The sequence below is a fragment of the Saimiri boliviensis genome, chromosome 5 (assembly GCF_048565385.1).
Source record: "Saimiri boliviensis isolate mSaiBol1 chromosome 5, mSaiBol1.pri, whole genome shotgun sequence".
Lineage (NCBI taxonomy): Eukaryota > Metazoa > Chordata > Mammalia > Primates > Cebidae > Saimiri > Saimiri boliviensis.
In genome coordinates, this window is record NC_133453.1 from 61,115,130 (window position 1) to 61,137,777 (window position 22,648).

The 22,648-nt window shown below is 38.0% G+C and overlaps 2 protein-coding genes across 2 annotated transcripts in view; both read left to right on the forward strand.

The window, feature by feature from the left end:
* The window catches only part of CCDC141 (coiled-coil domain containing 141), a 227,616-nt gene extending 218,664 nt beyond the window's left edge, over positions 1-8,952 (forward strand). Inside the window, exon 26 of the mRNA XM_074399405.1 lies at positions 8,806-8,952. Coding sequence (XP_074255506.1) covers positions 8,806-8,810 — 5 coding nt within the window. The 3' untranslated portion in view covers positions 8,811-8,952. The remainder of the gene's footprint in view (positions 1-8,805) is intronic.
* A 12,198-nt stretch (positions 8,953-21,150) lies between these two features.
* Positions 21,151-22,648, forward strand: part of LOC101030681 (titin) — a 271,305-nt gene continuing 269,807 nt past the window's right edge. Inside the window, 1 exon segment of the mRNA XM_074399411.1 lies at positions 21,151-21,372. The gene's annotated coding sequence lies outside the window, so the exon portion shown is untranslated.

The window sequence follows — 22,648 nt, forward strand, 5'->3', positions numbered from 1 at the left end:
CATGCTATCTCTCCCCAACTCCCCACCCCACACTGTCCCTTCCCTATTTCCCCCTGACAGACCCCAGTGTGTGATGCTCCCCTCCCTGTGTCCATGTGTTCTCATTTTTCAACACCTGCCTATGAGTGAGAACGTGTGCTGTTTGATTTTCTGTTCTTGTGTCAGTTTGCTGAGAATGATGGTTTCCAGGTTCATCCATGTCCCTACAAAGGACACAAACTCATCATTTTTAAAAGCTGCATAATATTCCATGGTGTATATGTGCCACATTTTCCCTGTCCAGTCTATCAGCGATGGGCATTGAAGGCAGAAATAAAGATGTTCTTCGAAACCAACAAGAACGAAGATACAGCATACCAGAATCTCTGGGACACATTTAAAGCAGTCTCTAGAGGAAAATATATAGCAATAAATGCCCACATGAGAAGCAAGGAGAGATCTAAAACCAACACCCTATCATCAAAACTGAAAGCTAGAGGAGCAAGATCGGAAAAACCCAAAACCTAGCCGAAGACAAGAAATAACTAAGATCAGAGCAGAACTGAAGGAGACAGAGACACACAAAAAAATAACCTTAAAAAAAAATCAATATATCCAGGAGCTGGTTTTTCGAAAAGATCAACAAAATAGACCACTAGCCAGATTAATAAAAAAGAAAAGACAGAATAATCAAATAGATGCAATAAAAAATGATAAAGGGGATATCACCACAGATTTCATAGAAATACAAACCATCATCAGAGATTATTAAAAACAACTCTATGCACATAAACTAGTAAACCTGGAAGAAATGTATAAATTCCTGGACACTTGCATCCTCCCAAGCCTAAATCAGGAAGAAGTTGAAACCCTGAATGACCAATAACAAGGGCAGAAGTTGAGGCAGCAATTAAGAGCCTGCCACCCAAAAAAAGCCCAGGTCCAGATGGGTTCACAGCCAAATTCTACCAGACATACAAAGAGGAGCTGATACCACTCCTTCTGAAACTATTCCAAACAATCCAAAAAGAGTGAATTCTTCCCAAATCGTTATATGAGACCAACATCATCCTGATACCAAAACCCAGCAGAGACTCAGCAAGAAAAGAAAACTTTAGGCCAATATCCATGATGAACATAGATGCAAAAATCTTCAATAAAATACTGGCAGGCCAATTGCAACAGCACATCAAAAAGCTTATCCATCGTGATCAAATAGGCTTCATCCCGGGGATGCAAGGCTGGTTCAACATACGCCAAGTCTATAAACGTAATTCACCACATAAACAGAACCAAAGACAAAAACCACATGATTATCTCAATTGATGCAGAGAAGGCCTTTGACAAAATTCAACAGCCCTTTATGCTAAAACCCCTTAATAAACTTGGTATTGATGGAACATATCTCAAAATGATAAAAGCTATTTACAACAGACCAACAGCCAATATCATACTGAATGTGCAAAAACTGGAAGCATTCCCTTTGAAATCTAGCACAAGACAAGGATGCCCTCTCTCAGCACTCCTATTCAATATAGTACTGGAAGTTCTAGCCAGAGCAATCAGGCAAGAAAAAGAAATAAAAGATATTCAAATAGGAAAGGAGGAAGTCAAAATGTCTCTATTTGCAGATGACATGATTGTATATCTAGAAGACCCCATCGTCTCAGCCTAAAATCTCCTAATTTTTGTACTTTTAGTAGAGACAGGATTTTGACATGTTGTCCAGGTTGGTCCCGAACTCCTGACCTTAGTTGATCCATCCACCTCAGCCTCCCAAAGTGCTGGGATTACAGGTGTGAGCTACGGCGCCCAGCTGCAGCTAACTTTTTCCTGGCATATGAGTCTCATTCCTCTGTCCTCTGACTCTAATCCATTGTAGGAAAAAATTAAATCAGTTAGAGGAATGATACCATCTGGCAGAGAATCTCAGAATTAGAAAAGCCTATACCATTTCTTTGAATATAAGAAATTGTTGTGGGTTGGTTTAATCAAAATTATATAGCAAAAGTATGTCAGATGCCATTAGGATTATTGTGAATAAATAAAAACTTTCAAGAATTTTTAATCTTGGGTGTGTGTGTGTGTGTGTGTGTGTGTGTGTGTGTGTGTGTTTCTCTGTATGAATTCTTACCTGTATGAATTCAGTAATACATAAAATGCCCAAGTGATATATGATGTGATCAGGTTAGAAAAACATCTCATGCTAATGGCACCAGTGGCATTAGCAACTTATGGCCTAGATTTGATGAAGAAATAAGCTTCTCTCATTTTAACAGTGGTATCATTCAGAGAGTTACTTATACGAATGCTCTGAATAAAAGGCTCGGCACAGCTCCAGATTTAAAATAGATAATTAAAAACCTGTATATTTCAAACAAGATTTCCAAACAGCTGTTGGAAGGGGGAAAATACTGTTAAGATATGTGTGCACATATATCAACTCCAAATATAAATTCATTTAAATTATTCATTGATAGCAAATCAAAAAGAATTGTTTCTAAATAGAACTTAGAAGTTACTTTAATTTTAATGTAGTAATATCATAACATCACAAATCTTAGTTGGGAAGCAGCTATTGGTTTTTTCAATCCATAAGTTATGATATTTCAAGCTTCCATAAAAGTACTGAATCTAGATCCTTAAAGATAGATTTTTGTAGCTCATATCTTAAGGTTCCTAAAGCATATATAATTACTGCAGGAACAAATGTTTTGTGTGTTTATTTCTTTTTTAATGCTAACGGTTAGCCTGCTAATAATAAAATATATATTATGTCCACTAAATATCTGGAAACAACAGAATTTGCTTGCCTGTTTCTTAGCTTTACTGGGAGCTCTCTAAAGCATAATTTGACATTAAGTTCCTGGAAAGGTAATAAATTTAATCTAATTATCTCATTCAAACTTTTGCAGCTACAGGATGCTTATTCTTGTATAAATATTGACTCAAAATGCTCTTAATAAATGCAATTGCTCCAATTTAAGAGAAGAAATAATCACGGTGGTTCATATTTAACCACCATTAACCATACACCTATTAAACATCCCACTGCAGAATAGTGGTTTGTTTTAGGGAAGGATGGTAATCAAAACAAGTTCAGACAGTTTTCTTTTTTTTTTTCTTTTTTTTTTTTTATTGCATTTTAGGTTTTGGGGTACATGTGATGAACATGCAAGATTGTTGCATAGGTACACACATAGCAGTGTGGTTTGCTGCCTTCCGTCCCCTCACCTGTATCTGTCATTTCTCCCCATGCAATCTCTTCCCACCTCCCCACCCCCCGCCCCTCCCCCATTTACCCCCAATGGACCCCAGTGTGTAGTGCTCCCCTCCCTGTGTCCATATGTTCTCATTGTTCAACACCCGCCTATGAGTGAGAATATAAGGTGTTTGATTTTCTGCTCTTGTGTCACAGTTTTCTACAGTCAAATGTACTGGCTTCTCATTCTGCTGTATTCCTTTTCATATGTGGACACATGGAGAAATGTTTCTTTTTCTACCAATCTGAAACTTTGCAGGTTGACTCGACAGATTCCAAATACAGTGTAAAGATTACATGGTTATTTTAATAACATTAACAGACATATTTAAAATCAGAGTATAATTGATATTTAAATTATGTGACATTGGCTATGTATGTTACTGAAAATAAATTATGTCCAATCTTCATTTTTGTTTTACATTTCTAATGATGGATATGTCTTTATATATCTGATGTAAACATTTCCATTTAGAAATAACATAGATGAGATAAATGGCCCTCTACTGATGTTGCCCTGAGAAACCTAGGGCCATCTGAATCCTTTTTAATTGGATAAATATCGGGGTTTTTTGTTGGGGTCCTCATGTACCTTTAGGCAAGTAAATTGGAATCCTAAATATTGCTCATTAAAATAGTGGAACACCAATTTTATAAAATAGCATGCTTTTGAGCCCATTCTCAATCTTGTATTGATAGAGAAAGGAGCACTTGTTTTAAAGAATTGGAGTATTCTCTATTACTCCTCTGAAAGTGTTACTATTTAGAAGCGCTAAATACCTAAATTCTAATTCGAGCTTTGCTACAGAAGAACTTTGAGGATTTAGGCAACTAAAATCTTTGACCCTCATGTTCCTTGCCTGTGAATTACGGTGCAAGATAGGTCATTTCTAAATGTGGGTCTAGCTCTCACTGATCTCTAAGGGGTGTTAAACATGCAGTGTGTTCTTGATTTTTCTCATTGGAACAGGTGGGTGATGTTGCCAAGCACTTGCTGTTTGGGGCCAGATGATCAAGAGACCAGTCAAGGTTTAGAACAAAATTTAAAAGAAATTTCCTGGGAAGCAGAAGACAAATAAGGTCTTGGAATAGTGTACTTTTTGACAGTCATAAAAAAATTCTATTTATTCTATATATATGACTATAGGACTTCAAATATGGTTCACTAAAGACCTAGTTACTAAAGGTTATTCTTTAGTAACCTTAAGATATGAGCTAGAAAAAAAATCTGTCTTTAACGATCTAAATTCAGTACTTTTATGGAAGCTTGAAATACCATAGCTTATGGATTGAAAAAACCAACAGCTGCTTCTCAACTAAGATTTATGATGTTATGCTGTTGTTATTACATTAAAATTAAAGTAACTTCTAACACAATCAGTCTCTTATTCAGACCCAAAGTCCCAGCCTCAAAGCCCTTTAATGCAGTTGTGGCTTTGTTGAGTGATGAAATAACTGGGAATAGAGCACATACTAGTTGATAAAAAAAAAAACTATCCCTATGTTGGAAAAAAGAAAGTCCGAATAGATCTAGTCATTCTCTAGAGAAATGCAACCCTAGTTTAACATTCATTTTGCGTCCAATGAGTAATTTTAAAATGCATAGTGGTATAATAGAACATAGAAAATAAAAAGTCATTTTGAATCGTTAACATGTGGAACCTTGAAGAACTTCATAGATACCCTTATAAGACTGTGGCACAGTAAACAGGGCTATCAAAATGTCCACCCTCACAATATCTGCCTTAATCAAAAGCTCAGTACCAGTTTCAGGCAATTTAAAAATCTTAGCCTTTATTATACTGAAATTAAGTCAAATTATTTTTCTATTATGATCCCTTTTGAAATAAGCTTTTATACATTTCTAATGCTTTCTTCAGAACGGCTCATATAAATTACTGATTTAAATTTTTTTTATTTCAATTTAATCTATTAATACTTTAGACCTCATTCTCAGGGAAAAATTACTTTGTTGCATGTAAAATAATTTCATGGTGGCTCACACCTGTAATCCAAGCACTTTGGAGGCCAAGGTGAGTGGATCACCTGAGGTCGGGAGTTCAAGACCACCCTGACCAACATGGTGAAACCCCGTCTTTAAAAAAAAAAAAAGAAAAAGAAATTGCAAATAGAATATACTTCACAATTTTCTTCCAAATTAAGCTTGAGCATGAATAAAAATATTTTTACGTGCCCAACAATATTCAAATATTATTTGCCATGTTTCTATTTTCATAGGAAGAGATAATATATTTAATAAAAATACATTTAAAAAAAGGATAATCTGATTTTGTAAAATTTTAAATTCTAGTTTTCAGTTAAAATAACTCTGAATGCGAGCTTATCAGAATTTTGTCTGAGTGACTACAACCCCTCCCCCAACCTTAAAAAACCCACCACCAGCCCCGCCCTCCACCAGTGTGGCCAAACGAAGGGAAATGAGAAACAGGAACGTAGCTACACAGGTCAGAGCCAAATATGAAGAGTAAAAATAGTACCTTGAGCTTTCAGAACCACAAATTTTCAAAGTGAGCCAGAGGGCAAAGCAGCAGCTACCTTTTCAAACAGAAGTAACTACATCTTTCTAATCAACTGCCATGTTGTGGAACATAAACTGCAGGAAATGATGGCTTAATGTTTTTTTATGTGTCAGATAAGCAGGAGAAAGTATCAGTGGTATGCTTTACTTAGTGAGTGAAGCTTAATAAACATATTCAATAAACAGCTTCCACTTGTGTCCTTTAATGCAGTAGAATGCTTTTAAAAAAAACCATTCAACTTGGGTGTACATTGACCAGAAAATGTTCTACATAAACACTGCATTTTTGCTTGGGTTTTGAGATGAATTTTTCATAAGATATCTATATATTAAAATTATTTAAATATGAGGAAAATGTGGTATTCATGGTATATTTCTCTAAAACAGGATTTTTCAACCTTGAATCAAGGTTGACATTTGGGACTAGATAATTCCATGTTTATTGAGGTTTGTCCTATACATTGTAAGGTATTTAGCAGCATTTATGGCCTCTACCCACTAGATGTCATTAGCACCACCACCCTCAGACGTAACAACCACAGCGTCTCCAAATATTGCCAAATATCCCCTGGCAGAAAATCATCCCTGGTTGAGAACCACTATTTAAGGAAACAAGATTGGTCAACATTAAACATTGGTGTTTTGTCAGCACAGTTTAGAAAGTAAGATCCAGCAAATAACATGGTCTTCACAAAGCAGTTTTACTGTTTCTTAATTATTGAAACTTTTTCTTACTTTTTTTTCTTCTTCTTAAATAGATTAGTTTACTGGGTAGATTACTAAATAGTTTTATGTAGTTGAATAAATCTGTTATGAGAGCTAAAATTCCTGTCATACCACTGCCCTAACATGCCAGCAAAATTATAATGATGATGTCCAATTCAGTATATCAAATAAAAGCCTGCAAAATTCAACAGACTGAAGTCTGTATTCTGTAGACTGTATTCAACAGACTAAAGTCTTCAAAAAAGTGTTGAAGATATCATTTTTTGGCAAAGAGGCCTAAGTACATTTGCAGTCAATGGCTACATGCATAGTTCCAAATGTCATCTTTATTACTTCTGTTTAAATCTGTCTCTAGAATAGTCTCGAATAATGTAGGTTTTTTACTTTGGAAACTCTTACTCAGACAGATCCCCAGTAAAGCATGGTAATTTGGTATCTTAAGAACAAGATCCTCCTTCTGCCTGTTTTTCTTTCTCCCTCATATATGAGGAAAGTGGAATTTCACAAGATAACTCTATTCAAGAGTCTTGATAAAAGTCACCTTTACAAACACTTTTACACTGTTGTTTGGAGTGTAAATTAGTCCAACCATTTTGGAAGACAGTGTGGTGATTCCTCAAAGACCTAAAGCCAGAAATCCTATTTGACCCAGCGGTCTCATTACTGGGTATATACTCAAAAGAATACAAATCATTCTATTATAAGGATACATGCACATGTATGGTTTTTTTATATTTTAATTTTTTTATTGCATTTTAGGTTTTGGGGTAGATGTGAAGAACATGCAAGATTGTTGCATAGGTACACACATGGCAGTGTGATTTGCTGCCTTCCTCCCCATCACCTATATCTGGCATTTCTCCCCATGCTATCTCTCCCCAACTCCCCACCCACCACTGTCCCTCCCCTATTTCCCCCTAACAGACCCCAGTGTGTAGTGCTTCCCTCCCTGTGTCCATGTGTTCTCATTGTTCAACACCCGCCTATGAGTGAGAACGTGCAGTGTTTGATTTTCTGTTCTTGTGTCAGTTTGCTGAGAATGATGGTTTCCAGGTTCATCTATGTCCCTACAAAGGACACAAACTCATCATTTTTAATGGCTGCATAATATTCCATGGTGTATATGATGCACATGTATGTTCATTGCAGCACTATTCACAATCACAAAGACATGGAATCAACCCAAACATCCATCAATGATAGACTGGATAAAGAAAATGTGATACATATACACCATGGACTACTAGGCAGCCATAAAAAAGAAATGAGATCATGTCCTTTGCAAGGACATGGTTGGAGCTGGAAGCCATTATCCTCAGGAAACTAACACAGGAACAGAAAACCAAACACCACATGTTCTCATTTATAAGTGGTAGCTGAACAATGAGAACACATGGACACAGGGAGGGGAACAACACACACTGGGGCCTGTCGAGGGTGGGGAGAGGGAGAGCATTAGGATGAATAGCTAATGCAAGTCGGGCTTAATACCTGGGTGATGGGTTGATAGGTGCAGCAAACCACCATGGCACATGTTTGCTCATGTAACAAACCTGCACATCCTGCACGTGTATCCTGGAACTTTAAAATAAAAATTTTTTAAAGTCACCTTTACAGGTTTTGTTTTTGTTTTTACTTTTGCTTTTGGTTTTTCAGTCAGGGAAATTATTGGTCATTGCTAGACATTAGGAGGTGGTAAGCATGCAGTAAAAAGAAATTTGACATTGTTTATAAAGATTTCTGAAAATGAACACATTGAAAATATTGCTTATGTGGGCTGGGGATTATGGCTTATGCCTGTAATCCCAGTACTTTGGGGAACAGGGGCGGGTGGAACACATGTGGTCAGGCGTTCAAGACCAGCCTGGCCCACATAGTGAAATCTCATCTCTACTAAAAATACAAAAATTAGCCAGGCATGGTGGCAGGTGCCTGTAAGCTACTCAGGAGGCTGAGGGAGGAGAATCAGTTGAACCTGGGAGGCGGAAGTTGCAGTGAACAGAGATTGTGGCACTGTACTCCAGCTTGGGCAACAGAATGAGACTGGGAAGGAAGGAAGGAAGGGAGGAAGGGAGGGAGGGAGAGAGGGAGGGAGGGAGAGAGGGAGGGAGGGAGGAAGGGAGGGAGGGGAGGGGAGGGAAGGGAGGGAGGGTGAGAAAGAAAGGAAAAGAGAGAAAGAAGGGAGAAAAGAGAAAAAGAAAGGAAAGAAAAGGAAAGAGAATGGGAAGAAGGAAGGAAGGAAGGAAGGAAGGATACGTGTATCTTACATTAGCAATTTCAAATTTCCTTTTGCTTTTAGTATGAGGCAGAATTCCAGCATTCCTTGAAAGTGTTATACCTGTCTACCTCCAGGAAGGATGAGATCTTCTTCCATACTACACAGTGTCCAGAAGGTCAGGACCACATGTCACTTGGTTCAAAGATGACTTCTAAGTGGTACCTGGAGATATTCAAGTAAGTCATGTGGTTTTGTCTTTATTTTCAGAAGAATATATTGTGTTTCCTAACTCTATGTTTTTCTATATTATGCACAGAAATAGAGCATGAATCTTTCTGAATCTAGGAGATACTTCTGTCCTAAGAGTAATAAAGTAGGAGAGGTCTGTTGTTCCACCAACAGCACTTTAAGCTAAATTCTTACATTTCGGGCTATGTTCTCAGGTATGCAATACATACATGAATGGAATACTTATTCACAAGACAATATTAACCTTCTCTCTTAAAGAAAGAAACATGTGGCACGTTTCAGACAGGAGCTAAACACAAACAGAAGTTTTTGCCCAAAAAGACAACAGAGGAAACAAAAGTACCAGAAGTATGAAAAAAGTACTAGCAAGAACCAGTTGTCCACTTAGGTAAAGGGGCAGGAACTAAAAGTGTTTTGTGGAGGTTACTCCCTCTCTCCGTTCCTTCCTTCCTTCCTTCCTCTCTCCCTCCCTCTCTCCCTCCCTCCCTCCTTCCTTCTTCCTTCCTTCCTTCCTTCTTTCCTTTGTATTTACAGAAATGAGCTGAAAACCTGTGTCCACACAAAACCTTCCCACAGATGTTTATAGCAGTTTATTATAATGGCCAAAACTTGGAAGCAGACAGGATGGATTTATAGGAGAGTGGATAAACAAACTGAAATACATAAATACAACAGAACCTTAGGCAATAAGAAATAAGCTACTATGTAATGAAAAGACACTAAGGAATCTTAAATGCATATTGCTAAGTGAAAGAAGTTAATCTGAAAAGGCTACATACTGTATGACTTCAACTATATGGTATTCTGGAAAGGAAAACAGTACAGAGACAATATGAAATCAGGGATTGCCAGGGTTTAGGGAGAAAGAGGAAGATGAGTAAGCGGAGCACAGAGGATGTTTAGGTCATTGAAACTGCTGAGTGTGATACTGCAATGGTGGATACGTGTCATTACATATCAGTCAAAACCCACAGAATGTAAAAAACAAGAGTGAATCCTAATGTGTATTATGAACTTTAGTAATAATGCATCAATACTGGCTCATCAGTGATAACAAAGGCCAGCTTCTGGGTACCAGGACCTACCTTTCTCTTTTTCAAAGCATTATCGTATATTAAACTTGCATATGGTTTTATAATAGTTGTTATTCAACTAACCTCTAATGAATGTAGTTTCTGATGAGTTAACAATACACATGGCTCTCCCTACTCACACGTTCTGTATCCATGAATTCAAACAAATGCATATCAAAGATACTAAAAAAAGGAAAAACCCCAACATAAAAAAATAATATAAATAAAAAATACAGCATAACTATTTACATAGCACTTAACTGTATTCAGTATTATAAGGAATCTAGAGATGTTTTAAAGTATATGGGAAGATGTGCGTAGGTTAAACGCAAATAGGATGCTGTTTTATGTAAGGGACCTGAGCATCCACAGATTTTGGTATCTGCTGGAGGTTAGGGGAGCCAATCCGCCAAGAATACTGAAGGATAACTACTATTTTCCTCCTCTATGCCCCGTAACAAACGTCCCAAAATCACAATCTATCAACAGAGATGGAGGTAGACAGATCCACATTACGGTGATAGGCGTTCCTTCATTTTGACAAAGAATTTGCCAAAGGTGAAACTTCCTAAAGCTTCCTTTTTTAAAATGGGAGAGTACACATTGACACTTAGGAAAAAAAGTGAAGGCCTGGAGATGAGCATTTTTTTGCTGCTGACATATGGTAATAAGCGACTAGGAAGTCCTGTCCTCTACAGCCTGCTCCACTCTCATTTCCTTAAAACATGCTTCAGGGATTCTGAGAAAGTCGGTCACCAAAAGCTCAAATTGTCATCATTATATTTCTCTGATAAAGTTGTTCATGTCATTAAGATATATGTTACTGAGCATAGCATTAGTTTTCTAGGGCTGCCATAACAATATACTACAGACTGGGCAACTTAAACTTACTGAAATTTATTTTCTCACCGTTCTGGATATTTCAAGTTCGAAGATCAAAGGGCCAATAGAGCTGATTTCTTCTGAGGCTTCTCTCCTTCACTTCCATCTTCCTCCTGTCTCCACGTGGTCTTTCCTCTGTTCCTGTGTTTGTCTTCATCTCTTGTTGTTTTTGTTTTTGTTTTTGTTTTTGTTTTTGTTTTTGTTTGGAGATAGGATCTCACTTAGTCACTCAGGCTGGAGTGTAGTGTTGTGATCATGGCTCACTTCACCCTCAGTCTCCCAGGTTCAAGCAATCCTCACTTCAGCCTCCTGAATAGCTGGGTTTACAGGTGCACAACACCATACCCAGGACTTACTGTTTTTGTTTTTTAAGAGAGACAAGATCTTGGTATGTTGCCCAGGCTGGTGTTGAATGCCTGGGCTGCAGCGATCCTCCCACTTCTCAAAGTGTTAGGATTGCAGGCATGAGCCACCATTCCTGAACCTGTCTCTTGTTCTTATAAGGACACAAGAGATAGTGGGTTATGGCCCATCCTAATGAGCTCATTTTAACTTCATTATCTCTTTAAAGAGATAATCTCAAAACACAACCACAGTCTGAGGTGCTGGGAATTAGAAATTCAACATATGAATTTTGGAGGGTTCACACTTTGGCCCTTACGAAGCAGCTACTATGTGTCAATCATTGTTCTAGTGAGTGCTGCACCAGGCAATGGGCTGGGTAAAATCAAAACAGGACCAAAAAGTCAGGAGTGGAGGATAATAGATTTAGTTGGTATCTTGGGTGATGGAGGGCTCCCAAGAGTTGCTGAAGATTTCAATCAGGGAAATTATGTGAAATTTTTTTCATGGAGTGATTATTGGGCTTTGATGTAGACTTTAGATTGGAGGCAGAAAAGAACAGTTAACAGGCTAAATCCAATAGAACAAGTGGGAAACAAGGACCTGGAAATAGCAGTAGCAATAAACAAGATTACAAAGATTCAAGATATATTTAGGTGGTAGAATGAAAAGAATTCATTGACATCTCAGAGGCAGAGAATGAGGAGGCGGCATTAAGAAAAACTCTCAGAGTTTTCACTTAGGTGATTGAATAGATTGTGACATTAACTCAGATATAAATATCAAGAAGAGGGACAGATTTATAAAGAGTTTTAAGTCTCAGATTCTCTTGGAGATACCCAGTAGACAGTGAAATGTGAACCTGGAGCGCATGAGCGATGAAAGGGCCAGAGATAATCGTCTTGAAGTCATCAGAATGTAGTTGAAGTCTCGAAAGGAAATGAGCAGACCCCAGGAAAACACAACAGTAAGAAGAGGTAGAACCTGATCAAGATCAGCACTTAAGGCAAAGCAGGAGGAGAACTGCTCATGACTAAGTCAGAACCGTGTGAGTCCAGAGAGGTCGGTGCCATGGAGTTCAAGTTTGGGGACGGCTTCTAGAACTGAGTCCAGAGAGGTTGGTGCCATGGAATTCAAGCTTGGAGACAGCTTCTAGAGAGATGAAGTACAAAAGTTAGTAGATGAACTGGTGAAAGTGATGGGATGCAGAAAATTTTTACAGTTCTTCCTGCCTGTTTTATCAAAAACCCAAGGCCAAAGGAAGACATAGGCTGAGAAATAGTTCAAGTTTAGTGCTATGAACTCACTGATTTTTCAGTCACTCAACACAAATAGTTTTCCCTTAAGTGAATTTATTTGAAGAGTTTCATAATACATCACTTACTATTATGCACTATGAAAATACAATTTTTAAGGTATCCATTGGATTAATAAGTGACAACCAAAATTGTTGCAAAAAGGTTTTTAAAAACTGCCTGTTGGATTTGGAAATAAGAAAGGCAGTGGAGGCCAGGAATGGTGGCTCATGCCTGTAATCCCAGCATTTTGGGTGACTGACATGGGTGGATCATGAGGTCAGGAGTTTGAGACCAGCCTGACCAGTAAGGTGAAACGCTGTCTCTACTGAAAGTATAAAAATTATCCAGGTGTGGTAGCATGCGCCTGTAATTCCAGCTACTCAGGGGGCTGAGGCAGAATTGCTTGAAACTAGGAGGCAGAGGTTGCAGTGAGTCAGGATTATGCCACTGCACTCCAGCCTGGGTGACAGAGTAAGACTCCATCTCAAAAAAACAAAAAAAGGAAGGAAAGAAGGAAGGAGGCAATGGAAAACACAATGTGAGTAGTGCAAGAACAATGAGAAAAGAAGATGAATAGAGATTCAGAAAGAATAGTTGTCTTAGTCTATTCAGGCTGCTCTAGCAACTTACCTTACTCTGGGTAATTTATAAACAATAGAAATTTATTGCTTACAGTTCTGGAGGCTGGGAAGTTCAAGATCAAGGCACCAGGAGACTGCATGTCTAACAAGGGCCCTTTTCTCGGAGAAAAGGCCTTCTTGCTATGACCTCACATAGCAGAAGAGCAAAAGGAGCTCTCTTAAGCCTCTTTTATAAGGGTACTAATCCCATTCATGAGGACAAAACTCCCATAATCTAATAACCTGCCAAAGGCCCCATCTCTTAAAACTATCACCTTGGGGGTTAGATTTCAACATATGAATTTTGGAGGGAAACATTTAGACCATAGCAATAAGAAATAAATCGATACAACAATATACTCAGTTATAATTAAATGGGGAAAATGTATCAAGTAGAGTTGCTAGTAAGGGGAAGAAACTTCTAGATAGGGGAAGTTAAATATATTATATGGAATAGTGTGTATCTGGGAAGAGACAAGAAGAGAAGGATCCTGAATGTTGGTCGAGCTTTGAAGAGGAATAGACCCATTTTCCCTTGACATGGAGGAAAACAGATAAGCATATGAATATGTTTATAGAGTAAATCTTTAGGCCCTACTCATGATAAGAGTGACAAAAAGAGACATAGCTTTAACTTCTCTGTTGCTGTTAGAAGAGAAGCAACTCTACAGAGGAAAGACTTGAAGAGGGAAAGACCCAAAATATGGTCACAGGGGTAAAGTGTTGAAGTGGGAAAGAAGAAATGAATGCCACTTCAGACCTGCCAGGCAGGAACTATGTGACCAAAGGTGTAGAAAGGGCTACCCAAATAACAGTAACCAGCAACAGCTTCCCCATTGAGCATTTGTTATAAAATGTGCTATGAAAAATAAATACTATTATCTAAAACTATTTGTAAAAACAAAAAGTCAAATAAGAACTTACAAAATCTAGTTAATAGAAACCAAAACAACAGCACAGGAGAATATTCTCTATGAAGAAGTGAACATACCTATTTTATGAGGAAGAAATGAAGCTTCAATGATTAATCTAAGGTCATTTTGCCAATAACTGGCACATCTGGGATTTGATCCAAAGTCTGTCTGATTTAGAAACCGTACTATCCATCATTTTCCCCTACTGTGGTTACAAATGGATGTGAGAGTCCTTCCAGGTATTGGCAAGGCTTATGCTAGAGGTGCTGATGCTGATTACTTCAGGAAATGTTGAGAATCCTACCATGGATCAGGTTAGAGCCTCACTCTTGTTCTTAATTTTTTTAACTTGGGTTATATTTCTTTAGCCTTTCATTCAGTTGCATTCAGTGAGTTGCCTTTTGGTATGCCCTGGACATTTGTTTAAAACTCATACTGAAAACATAAACGTATCAAATTAATAAGTCACTATATCTGCTACAGGTACATTGTTAAGGACTTTTTGCTCTGTACCTCCTTTAGTGCCTGCCTACTCTATAAAGCTGATTATACATTTTACTGATTTAGCATTAGAAAATTGCTTGTACTGACTGGATGCAGTGGCTCTCACATGTGATCCCAGCACTTTGCGAGGCTGAGGCAGATGGATCATGAGGTCAAGAGCTCAAGACCAGCCTGGCCAAGATGGTGAAACCCCACCTCTACTAAAAATCCAAAACTTAGCCAGGCGCAGTGGCAGGTGCCTTTAATCCCAGCTACTCGGAAAGCTGAGGCAGGAGAATTGCTTGAACAGGGGAGGCAGAGGTTGCAGTGAGCCCAGATTGCATCACTGCACTCTAGCCTGGGTGACAGATGAAGACTCCATCAAAAAGAAAGAAAGGAAAGAAGGGAGGAAAGAAGGAAGGAAGGAAGGAAGCAAGCTAGGGAGGAAGGAAGGAAGGAAGGAAGGAAGGAAGGAAGGGAGGGAGGGAGGGAGGGAGGGAGGGAGGGAGGGAGGGAAGTTGCATGTTTCCCAGGAATTGGTATGCTTCCCACTCTGTATTTTGAATTTTAACTTTCTTTTTTCTTTAACTTTCTGGAAGCTCATCACCAACCTAAGATCAGCTACAGCAAATACAGTGAGCTTTGTGGATTATGAGCTTATGTTATTATTTGACACAGTTTTAGTTTTCTACTTTGTTTCTATTTTTTCTTAAAGGTATTCTTTATTTCCATTTCTCTTTTATCGTATTTTATGTGCTTTTACTGAAATGCTTCAGTTCTTTTTTTTTTTTTTTTTTTTGAGACGGAGTTTCCCTCTTGTTACCCAGGCTGGAGTGCAATGGCGCGATCTCGGCTCACCGCAACCTCCGCCTCCTGGGTTCAGGCAATTCTCCTGCCTCAGCCTCCTGAGTAGCTGGGATTACAGGCACGCGCCACCATGCCCAGCTAATTTTTTGTATATATATATATATATATATATATTTTTTTTTTTTTAGTAGAGACGGGGTTTCACCATGTTGACCAGGATGGTCTCGATCTCTTGACCTCGTGATTCACCCGCCTCGGCCTCCCAAAGTGCTGGGATTACAGGCGTGATCAATTCTTTTATAAAATGAAATAGAAACACTCAACCTAAGTGACCCTCTCCATGAGGAGTTCTGCTTTTGTTTCACTCTGCCCCGTTCTCTTGCATTTCTGAATTTCTGCACACTTAATTTCTCAGCATTCTGGCTCTTAACCTTGTATTGTCTCTTCTTGCATTGTTGCATAGCTCTCTTGCCTTTCCAGCTAATGTCGCAGTGAAGGACCTTACATCCTTCATAGTTCTTGGTACATGGAACATACTCAAAAAACACTTGAGGCAGAAATAAAGGAGGAAGAGAAGAACAGAGTGAGAGAGGAAGAAAGGAACAGAAATCTGAACATAATGTTAAAAATGCATGCTGCCTGTAGGGAAGAAGCTGGGTAAGGAAGAAGTCAATTGGAAATGGAAACAATAACTTAGCAATGAAGGTAAATACATGACTTGGTTTAGCTTAAGAGAAAGAAGTTCTTATTGTATTTATGTGAGTAAGCCAGGTCACAGTCAGGGCAGGAGGCACCTGCAACTCAAAAGCATAACTGAAGAGAGTTTAGTGAAGGGACTATTACAAGATGTAGCAGGGTAATGAGAACTAATGGTGGCTGCCAAAGAATCCTGGCAATAGCAACAGTCCAAAGCCCTAGCTAAAAACAATGGGGAAAGGAGCAGTTCCTGGAACCAAAGAAAGAATCTGGAGAAGAGAGGTCACAAGAGCTTGGCCACAAGTAAAGGAAGGCACGGTCAAACCATGGCCAGGCAAGGAGGAAGCAGAGGGAATGAATACTCCAACCTCTCTCCTTGCAGCATTTCCCATTAGCTGAGCCATATGAGAAACCAGAGGGCCGTGGAGGACCCCTCTAGGAGTCAGCCTCCCAGGAACACAGAGAGCTTGGAGCAGGGCGGTTAGTAAATATGAGATTGGGGTAGCACCCCATACTTTGCTAATACAGTAAGGGCTTGCTGTATTAGGTGAGAAAAAAAAATGGGGGAAAGGGGAATTTAGCTGGAAATTTGAACTTGCTGGTGTAAAACACAAAGGCAAAAAGTCCTAAATCTTTTTAACAGATACATAAAACCTGCAGAATTCCATTGGAACATTAAAAAGAACCATAATTTAAGGCTCAAGGAGGCTTTAATCTTTCAAAGCTTGCCTTTGTTTTTTGAGACTGTAGAACTCCCTTTGGGGCCGTTTTTAGATTTTTGTTCCACCCAGACTGTTTTGTTTTTGGAAGATCATCCCTGAGCTTATCAGGTGCATTGAAATATACCCATCTCAAGTGCAGTTGACTAGTTGACATACCTTCTTTTGTAGATATTTGAAAAACATCCATTATTTTCATTGTTGCAGATTTCTTTTTCTGTTTCAGAACAAAACTGATTTTTCAGCTCCCAGATATATTCTTGGCCCTGGAAGAGCCCTTAATCCCTGTCCCCGGGTTCTGTGCCTGCAGTGGTTACTGAAAAAAATGAGCCTGGCTGCCTCCCTTCAACATGTGTAAAGCTTGATATTTGACAGCAGTATCACCTTCAATGAGCATTTGCTGATGGTTGGATCTAATCAGGTTTATAGTTTCCTGCCATATGCTTTCAGAAGCCCAACTTATTTCTTAAGATTCCAGTATTTCTTGGGCTTTGCTTTAATTCACATATAAATGTCATGTCACCTTCTGAGGGCCTTCAGGGAAGGACATGGCATGTGCTTTATTCCATGAGCTCTCTTTTGGACTTCTCAAAGATTTCTTAGAAAATACCATCTCGTATATTTAATCATGTAGTTAGAGATAATTGAGCAAATCAATATTACAAAGCACAGAAATTATTTTCTTAATGTCATGCTTGGCAGCAGAAAACGAACAAAATGCCTACCATGTGTCAGATTCTCAGGGTCCTGGACACTGTCACGTTCATTCTGTCATTTAATCTTCCTAATAACTCTTTGAAGTGGAGATCATAATCTCCAATTTGCAACTGACAAATCTGAGACTCAGAGATTCAAGTGAGTTGCCTAAACCCATGTAGAGTAGGAGTAAAATTCCAAGTGCTCCTAACAGCAGTGTTACTGAAACATTCAAGACTTTAACTTTTTGATCTTTCTTACTTTGGTAAAAATATCTTACATGTCTGAAATAATCTTTTTGTATTCAGTGTAGTGTTAAATGTGTCTGTGATTATTCTTACACTTGTAAATAGTTGTGGAAATCTAATTTGATCTTGCTTCTAAAGCAATTATAACTGGAGGGAGAAAAAATGGGACAGTAAGTCATCTCTTAAGTTGTAAGCAACCATTTCTTGTCTCCCACATTCCCAGTGTAGCTTTCTCTGCCTCTGTAACCCAAAGAACACAGACTGTCATCCATTAAAACAAGTTGTTTTCATCAGGATGCTTTTCCCTGTGCACTTCTTGAATTTGCTTTTCTACTTCCTTGTTTAAAAATAGCTCCATGATGAGCCTATGTTTCAGCTTTGATATATTTTATGAGTGGAAAGGAATTTACAGATATTCTATCACTTGATATTACTTTGCTAACAAAAATGTAAACTCTTAGAGGGCAGGTATTTTTGTGTGTTGTGTGAATTGCTATAATCTCTGTGCCTGAACTGTGTTTAATACAGTAAAAGAACACACACAAAAATTAATGAGTTATAAGAGACATTAGTTTTGCTCTCTTCTAGCACCCTTGCATTGGCCTTAAAAACTGTATCCATTTCTCAAATAACTCCCAGTAAGTCCTTCCTTTGCATATAGTCCTATATAAGGTAAACAAAGTCTATGTCATTGGAGTTATTGCCTGAGTTTTAAGTATATCCTAGTCTTGGTCACAGATTAATGAGCTTTCATTAGGAGTTTATGTAGACCATGATCTCTAAGAGCACAATAACTGTAACTGTCTTTTCTTGGTCAGCTCTGCCTAGCTATCCCTAGCACAATGCCCAGCACAAAGTCACCACTCAGTGGATATTTGTCAAATCTACAAACAATGACAGAAGCCAAAATCATAGCAATTTAGCACAGTGATCAGCAGTAAGCATATATTTAATAAATGTTTATTGAATTTCATTGAATATTGTGCTCAAAGAGAGAATCATGCCATGCATTCCAAATTAAGTTGGCATTACATTTGAATTATCAGCTATTTGGGATTATCTATGGGGCTCCTTCCCCACTGTTAGGGTGGTAAATTGAGATCTTACTGCATGAGCAAACTCCCCAAATCTGACTAGTATTTGATTTCCACAATACTAGTTTACTATGGCATACTTAATTTTAAAACTAATGCATACCACATCATATACTGTCCATTACCATTCCAATAATAAGACCTCTATTCAGAGCAGCAAATTAGTTATTTACTAACTGGTCCCTTCTTTTCTTTTCTTTCTTTCTTCTTTTTTCTTTTGCTCATTCTTTCTTTTTTTTATTCTGAATGTTATATAAACATATAAAGGCCTAAAAACAAGGATCTTGACAATATTGCAAGGTGTATTCGTCAGGGTCCTCTAGAGGAACAGAACTCATAGGATATATGTAGCTATAGGAGTTTGTTAAGTATTAATTCACACAATCACAAGGTCCTACAATAGGATGTCTGCAAGTTGAGAAGCAAGGAGAGCCAGTCCGAGCCCCAAAACTAAAGAACTTGGAGTCTGATGTTCAAGGGCAGGAAGCATCCAGCACTGGAGAAAGATGTAGGCTGAGAGGCAAGGTCTAGAAAAGTCCAAGAACAGTGACTAGACAAGCAGCTTAAGAGGAGAGACATTTGACTTTATGTTTATAACATATGGTCCATCTTTTTGGCTCTTGAGTTACCTGAATTGCATCAGGTCAAGATGACACAAGCTTCCAGATTACAGTTACTTCTTCCCTCTAGTTCTCATAAGAATTAAAGTGGTTTGACTTTAGTTACAACAAACATAACACAACATTAACATGCTTTACATCAGGTCAAATGAGCCTAAAAATACACACACAAGCACACTACATACACACACACAAACGTGTACAAATGTATCTAAAATAGCCAATTGGTGAACACCCCAAAACAGAAAGGTCACACATTTCTGGTGTTTCTTTGCCTTATGACTAGTAGATTCTTTGTAACACAAATCTCTCGCTGGGAATAATTTTGAAAGTATAAAACGTGAAACCAGTTGTTTCTGAATAAAGCAATCAAATAGAATTATTTCTATTATGGCAGATACAATCTACGGGGTGGAAATGATGCTGCCAATACAGATATCACCACTTAAGTAAAAGAGAAAATGTTTAAACAAGTACATGGTGTCATCTTGTTAGTATAACTGTACTACATTGGTTGTCAGTAAATTTAAGCTCTGTTAAACATTAACATATGAATCACTATATAAATAAATATGAGATATGAAATACTCGAGAAGTTGAAAAGTCTAATGCATGACCAAATTCTTCCATAGCAGGGAACATTTTTATTACAGATATAAAGAAATTTAACTTAAATTATAATTTTAGTCTCTTTTATTGATAAAAGTCTCTTTCCATGATCAACAAGACAATTTTCTTCTCTCTAAGTAGAGTTTCACAGATCTCTCAGCTGAGTCATTATAAAGATCTTTTGGTGTGCTCTTTTGTATTTGAAATATCTCTTGCTTGAAATGAAATTTAGTCCTAAAATAGCAACTATATCATCTCCTAACCACTTCCCATTAGTAACAGCAAACTCCAGAGATTAGCAGAACAGCATTCACATGTCCGGAAAAAGAACCTTATGGATGATTTAAGCATAAGACCTGGCTACTTACTTAGGAGTAATGCATGCATATTTGTAAATATTAATGCCAGACAAAAATGAAACCTGACAAAAGTGAAATCATTGTACTGTACAGACTAACCTAAGCAGAGTTCCATTTTTGCCTCTCAACATTATTTCTTGCAGGGTTGTATAGCAATAAGCTCATTAACATCAATGTAACTGTCCCTGAAATACAAGTGGATTCTGGAGAATGTAGGTAGTACAAATGGGCTGTCTTCAACACTAAGGTTTACAGCAACTGATTCTTCAGAGAACATGAACCCTTATGCTTGAGATAAATTCCCTCATCTGCTGTCATGATTGACAGGTCCATTTGGTTTGTTTTGTCAGGGAAGGGAATAGGACTGGGCCTGACTCAGGGCAGAGCCCTCAGCTTTGGGGCTTTTTTGCATGACTGCCCAGAAGTGCTATCTACTGTCACACCTCTTCAGACCCGCATTTTCAGATTTTAACATCAGCAACCAATGCTCTTCTTTGAGCCGCAACACAGTTACTCTTTAAATGCAGTTCTATTTCCTCGGTAAAGTCTCCTTTGAGGTGCTAAATTTAGCACTGTCAATCAGAAGAACAGGTGGTATGTGACACTACCAAATAGGTCCTCTCCCATCATGCTTTCCTAAGACAGCCAATCACCCAGGGCCCTGCCTAAGGATGTGGAGCTGTCAGCAGATCTGCGGAATAAAAGGGCAGGCCAGCCCCTGGCTCTTGAGCAGTCGTGCATTCCCAGCCTCGCCTCGGATGTAGGGATTGCATAGAAAAGCAAAACTACACAGTCTGGACTGTGTAGTTTTGTTTTTAGGATTAGAGGCTCACCGATTCATGTCGGAGATGGTCGGAAAAACCAACTCTACGTAGGACGTCGTTTCAGAAGCAACCTTGGGCTTAGTCCCACCCTTTTTAGGCACTCTTGAGAAATCAGGTGAGCAGCAACTTTTCTGATTCTAATAGTAGAGACACTTGCGTATTGATCTCTGGCTCTGGATTATTTGTGTGTGCTAAATGCCTCTGTACAAGTGTTTGTGTAACTACTTGTTGCTAGTGCTGACCCATTATTCAAATCTTCTTGTTAAATTCCGTTTTAAAATATTGGGGTATTTTTTCCTTAAAAAATTGAAAGCTTTAGCATATCAACTAAATGATTCCATGATTCAAAATTGTTTAAATTCACTTAACATTCTAAATGTCGAGGTCTGAAATGTTGAGAGAAACATTTGCTTCTTTTCTAGACTCTTTTTGTCTGTTGGGAATGTTCAAGGTTATATTACTCAATGATAAAGTGAAGCACACCAAGAATAGCTCTGATAAAATGCGTGTGGTGTCAGCTACACCCTCATGACTTTTTAAGGGAATCAACTGCTGAGGTATCAGTTGCAGGACAGTGGCAGAACACTTGCCTGCTGTCAGTCAACCTTGGAGAGTTTAGGAGAGTTTATTTTAGGAGCATGACATTTTAGATGCATACCTTTAGCCCCAGCTAGACAAAGGCCTGTGAAGAGCAAGTGCTAAAGCAACAAAACCCACCTAGACGACAGGAATGTAAGACCAGTGCACGATGGTTAATTGCAACATAGTTAGAGATTTGGAATAAAGTGATACAATTGTTTTCTAAAATATTCAGAATCTCTGCGTGCATTTTAATTCAGCACACATTCCAGTTATAAAATTTGAGATAAACGTTGACGCTAAGAAGGGTAAAAAATAATGGTTAAAGGCTTTGTACTTCTAAATACACTTTGATTTGATTTCTCATCTTCCTAGAATTCAATTACTAATTGTCAATGCCTGTAAATACATAGATATAAAATTATGTATTCCATAACTAAGAAGACAGCTATTTTTAGAAGATGCACTAGCTTGTAAACAGAAAAAGTTATGCACAGAAAGTTGTTCATCACAAAGAAAATATGCTACAAAAAGGAGTTCCTAACAAAAAATTTATGAAAGCTTTTGGATATTATCTGAATTTTCTAAATACAAATTTTATTGTCTCAGAGAATGCTGGTTTTATTTTTTTTTTTAACAAAGTAAAAAGTTACGATAAGGAACAGAATTATCACTAAGAAGATTATTGCTCTATGAAGTTTCAGTAAACAAAGAATTTTATTAAAAATTGTAATAAAGGGATTGACAATTCAGAAATTTTATTTCAGAACAGAATAGTCATTTTGAATAATTAGGTATTTATGCATCAGAAA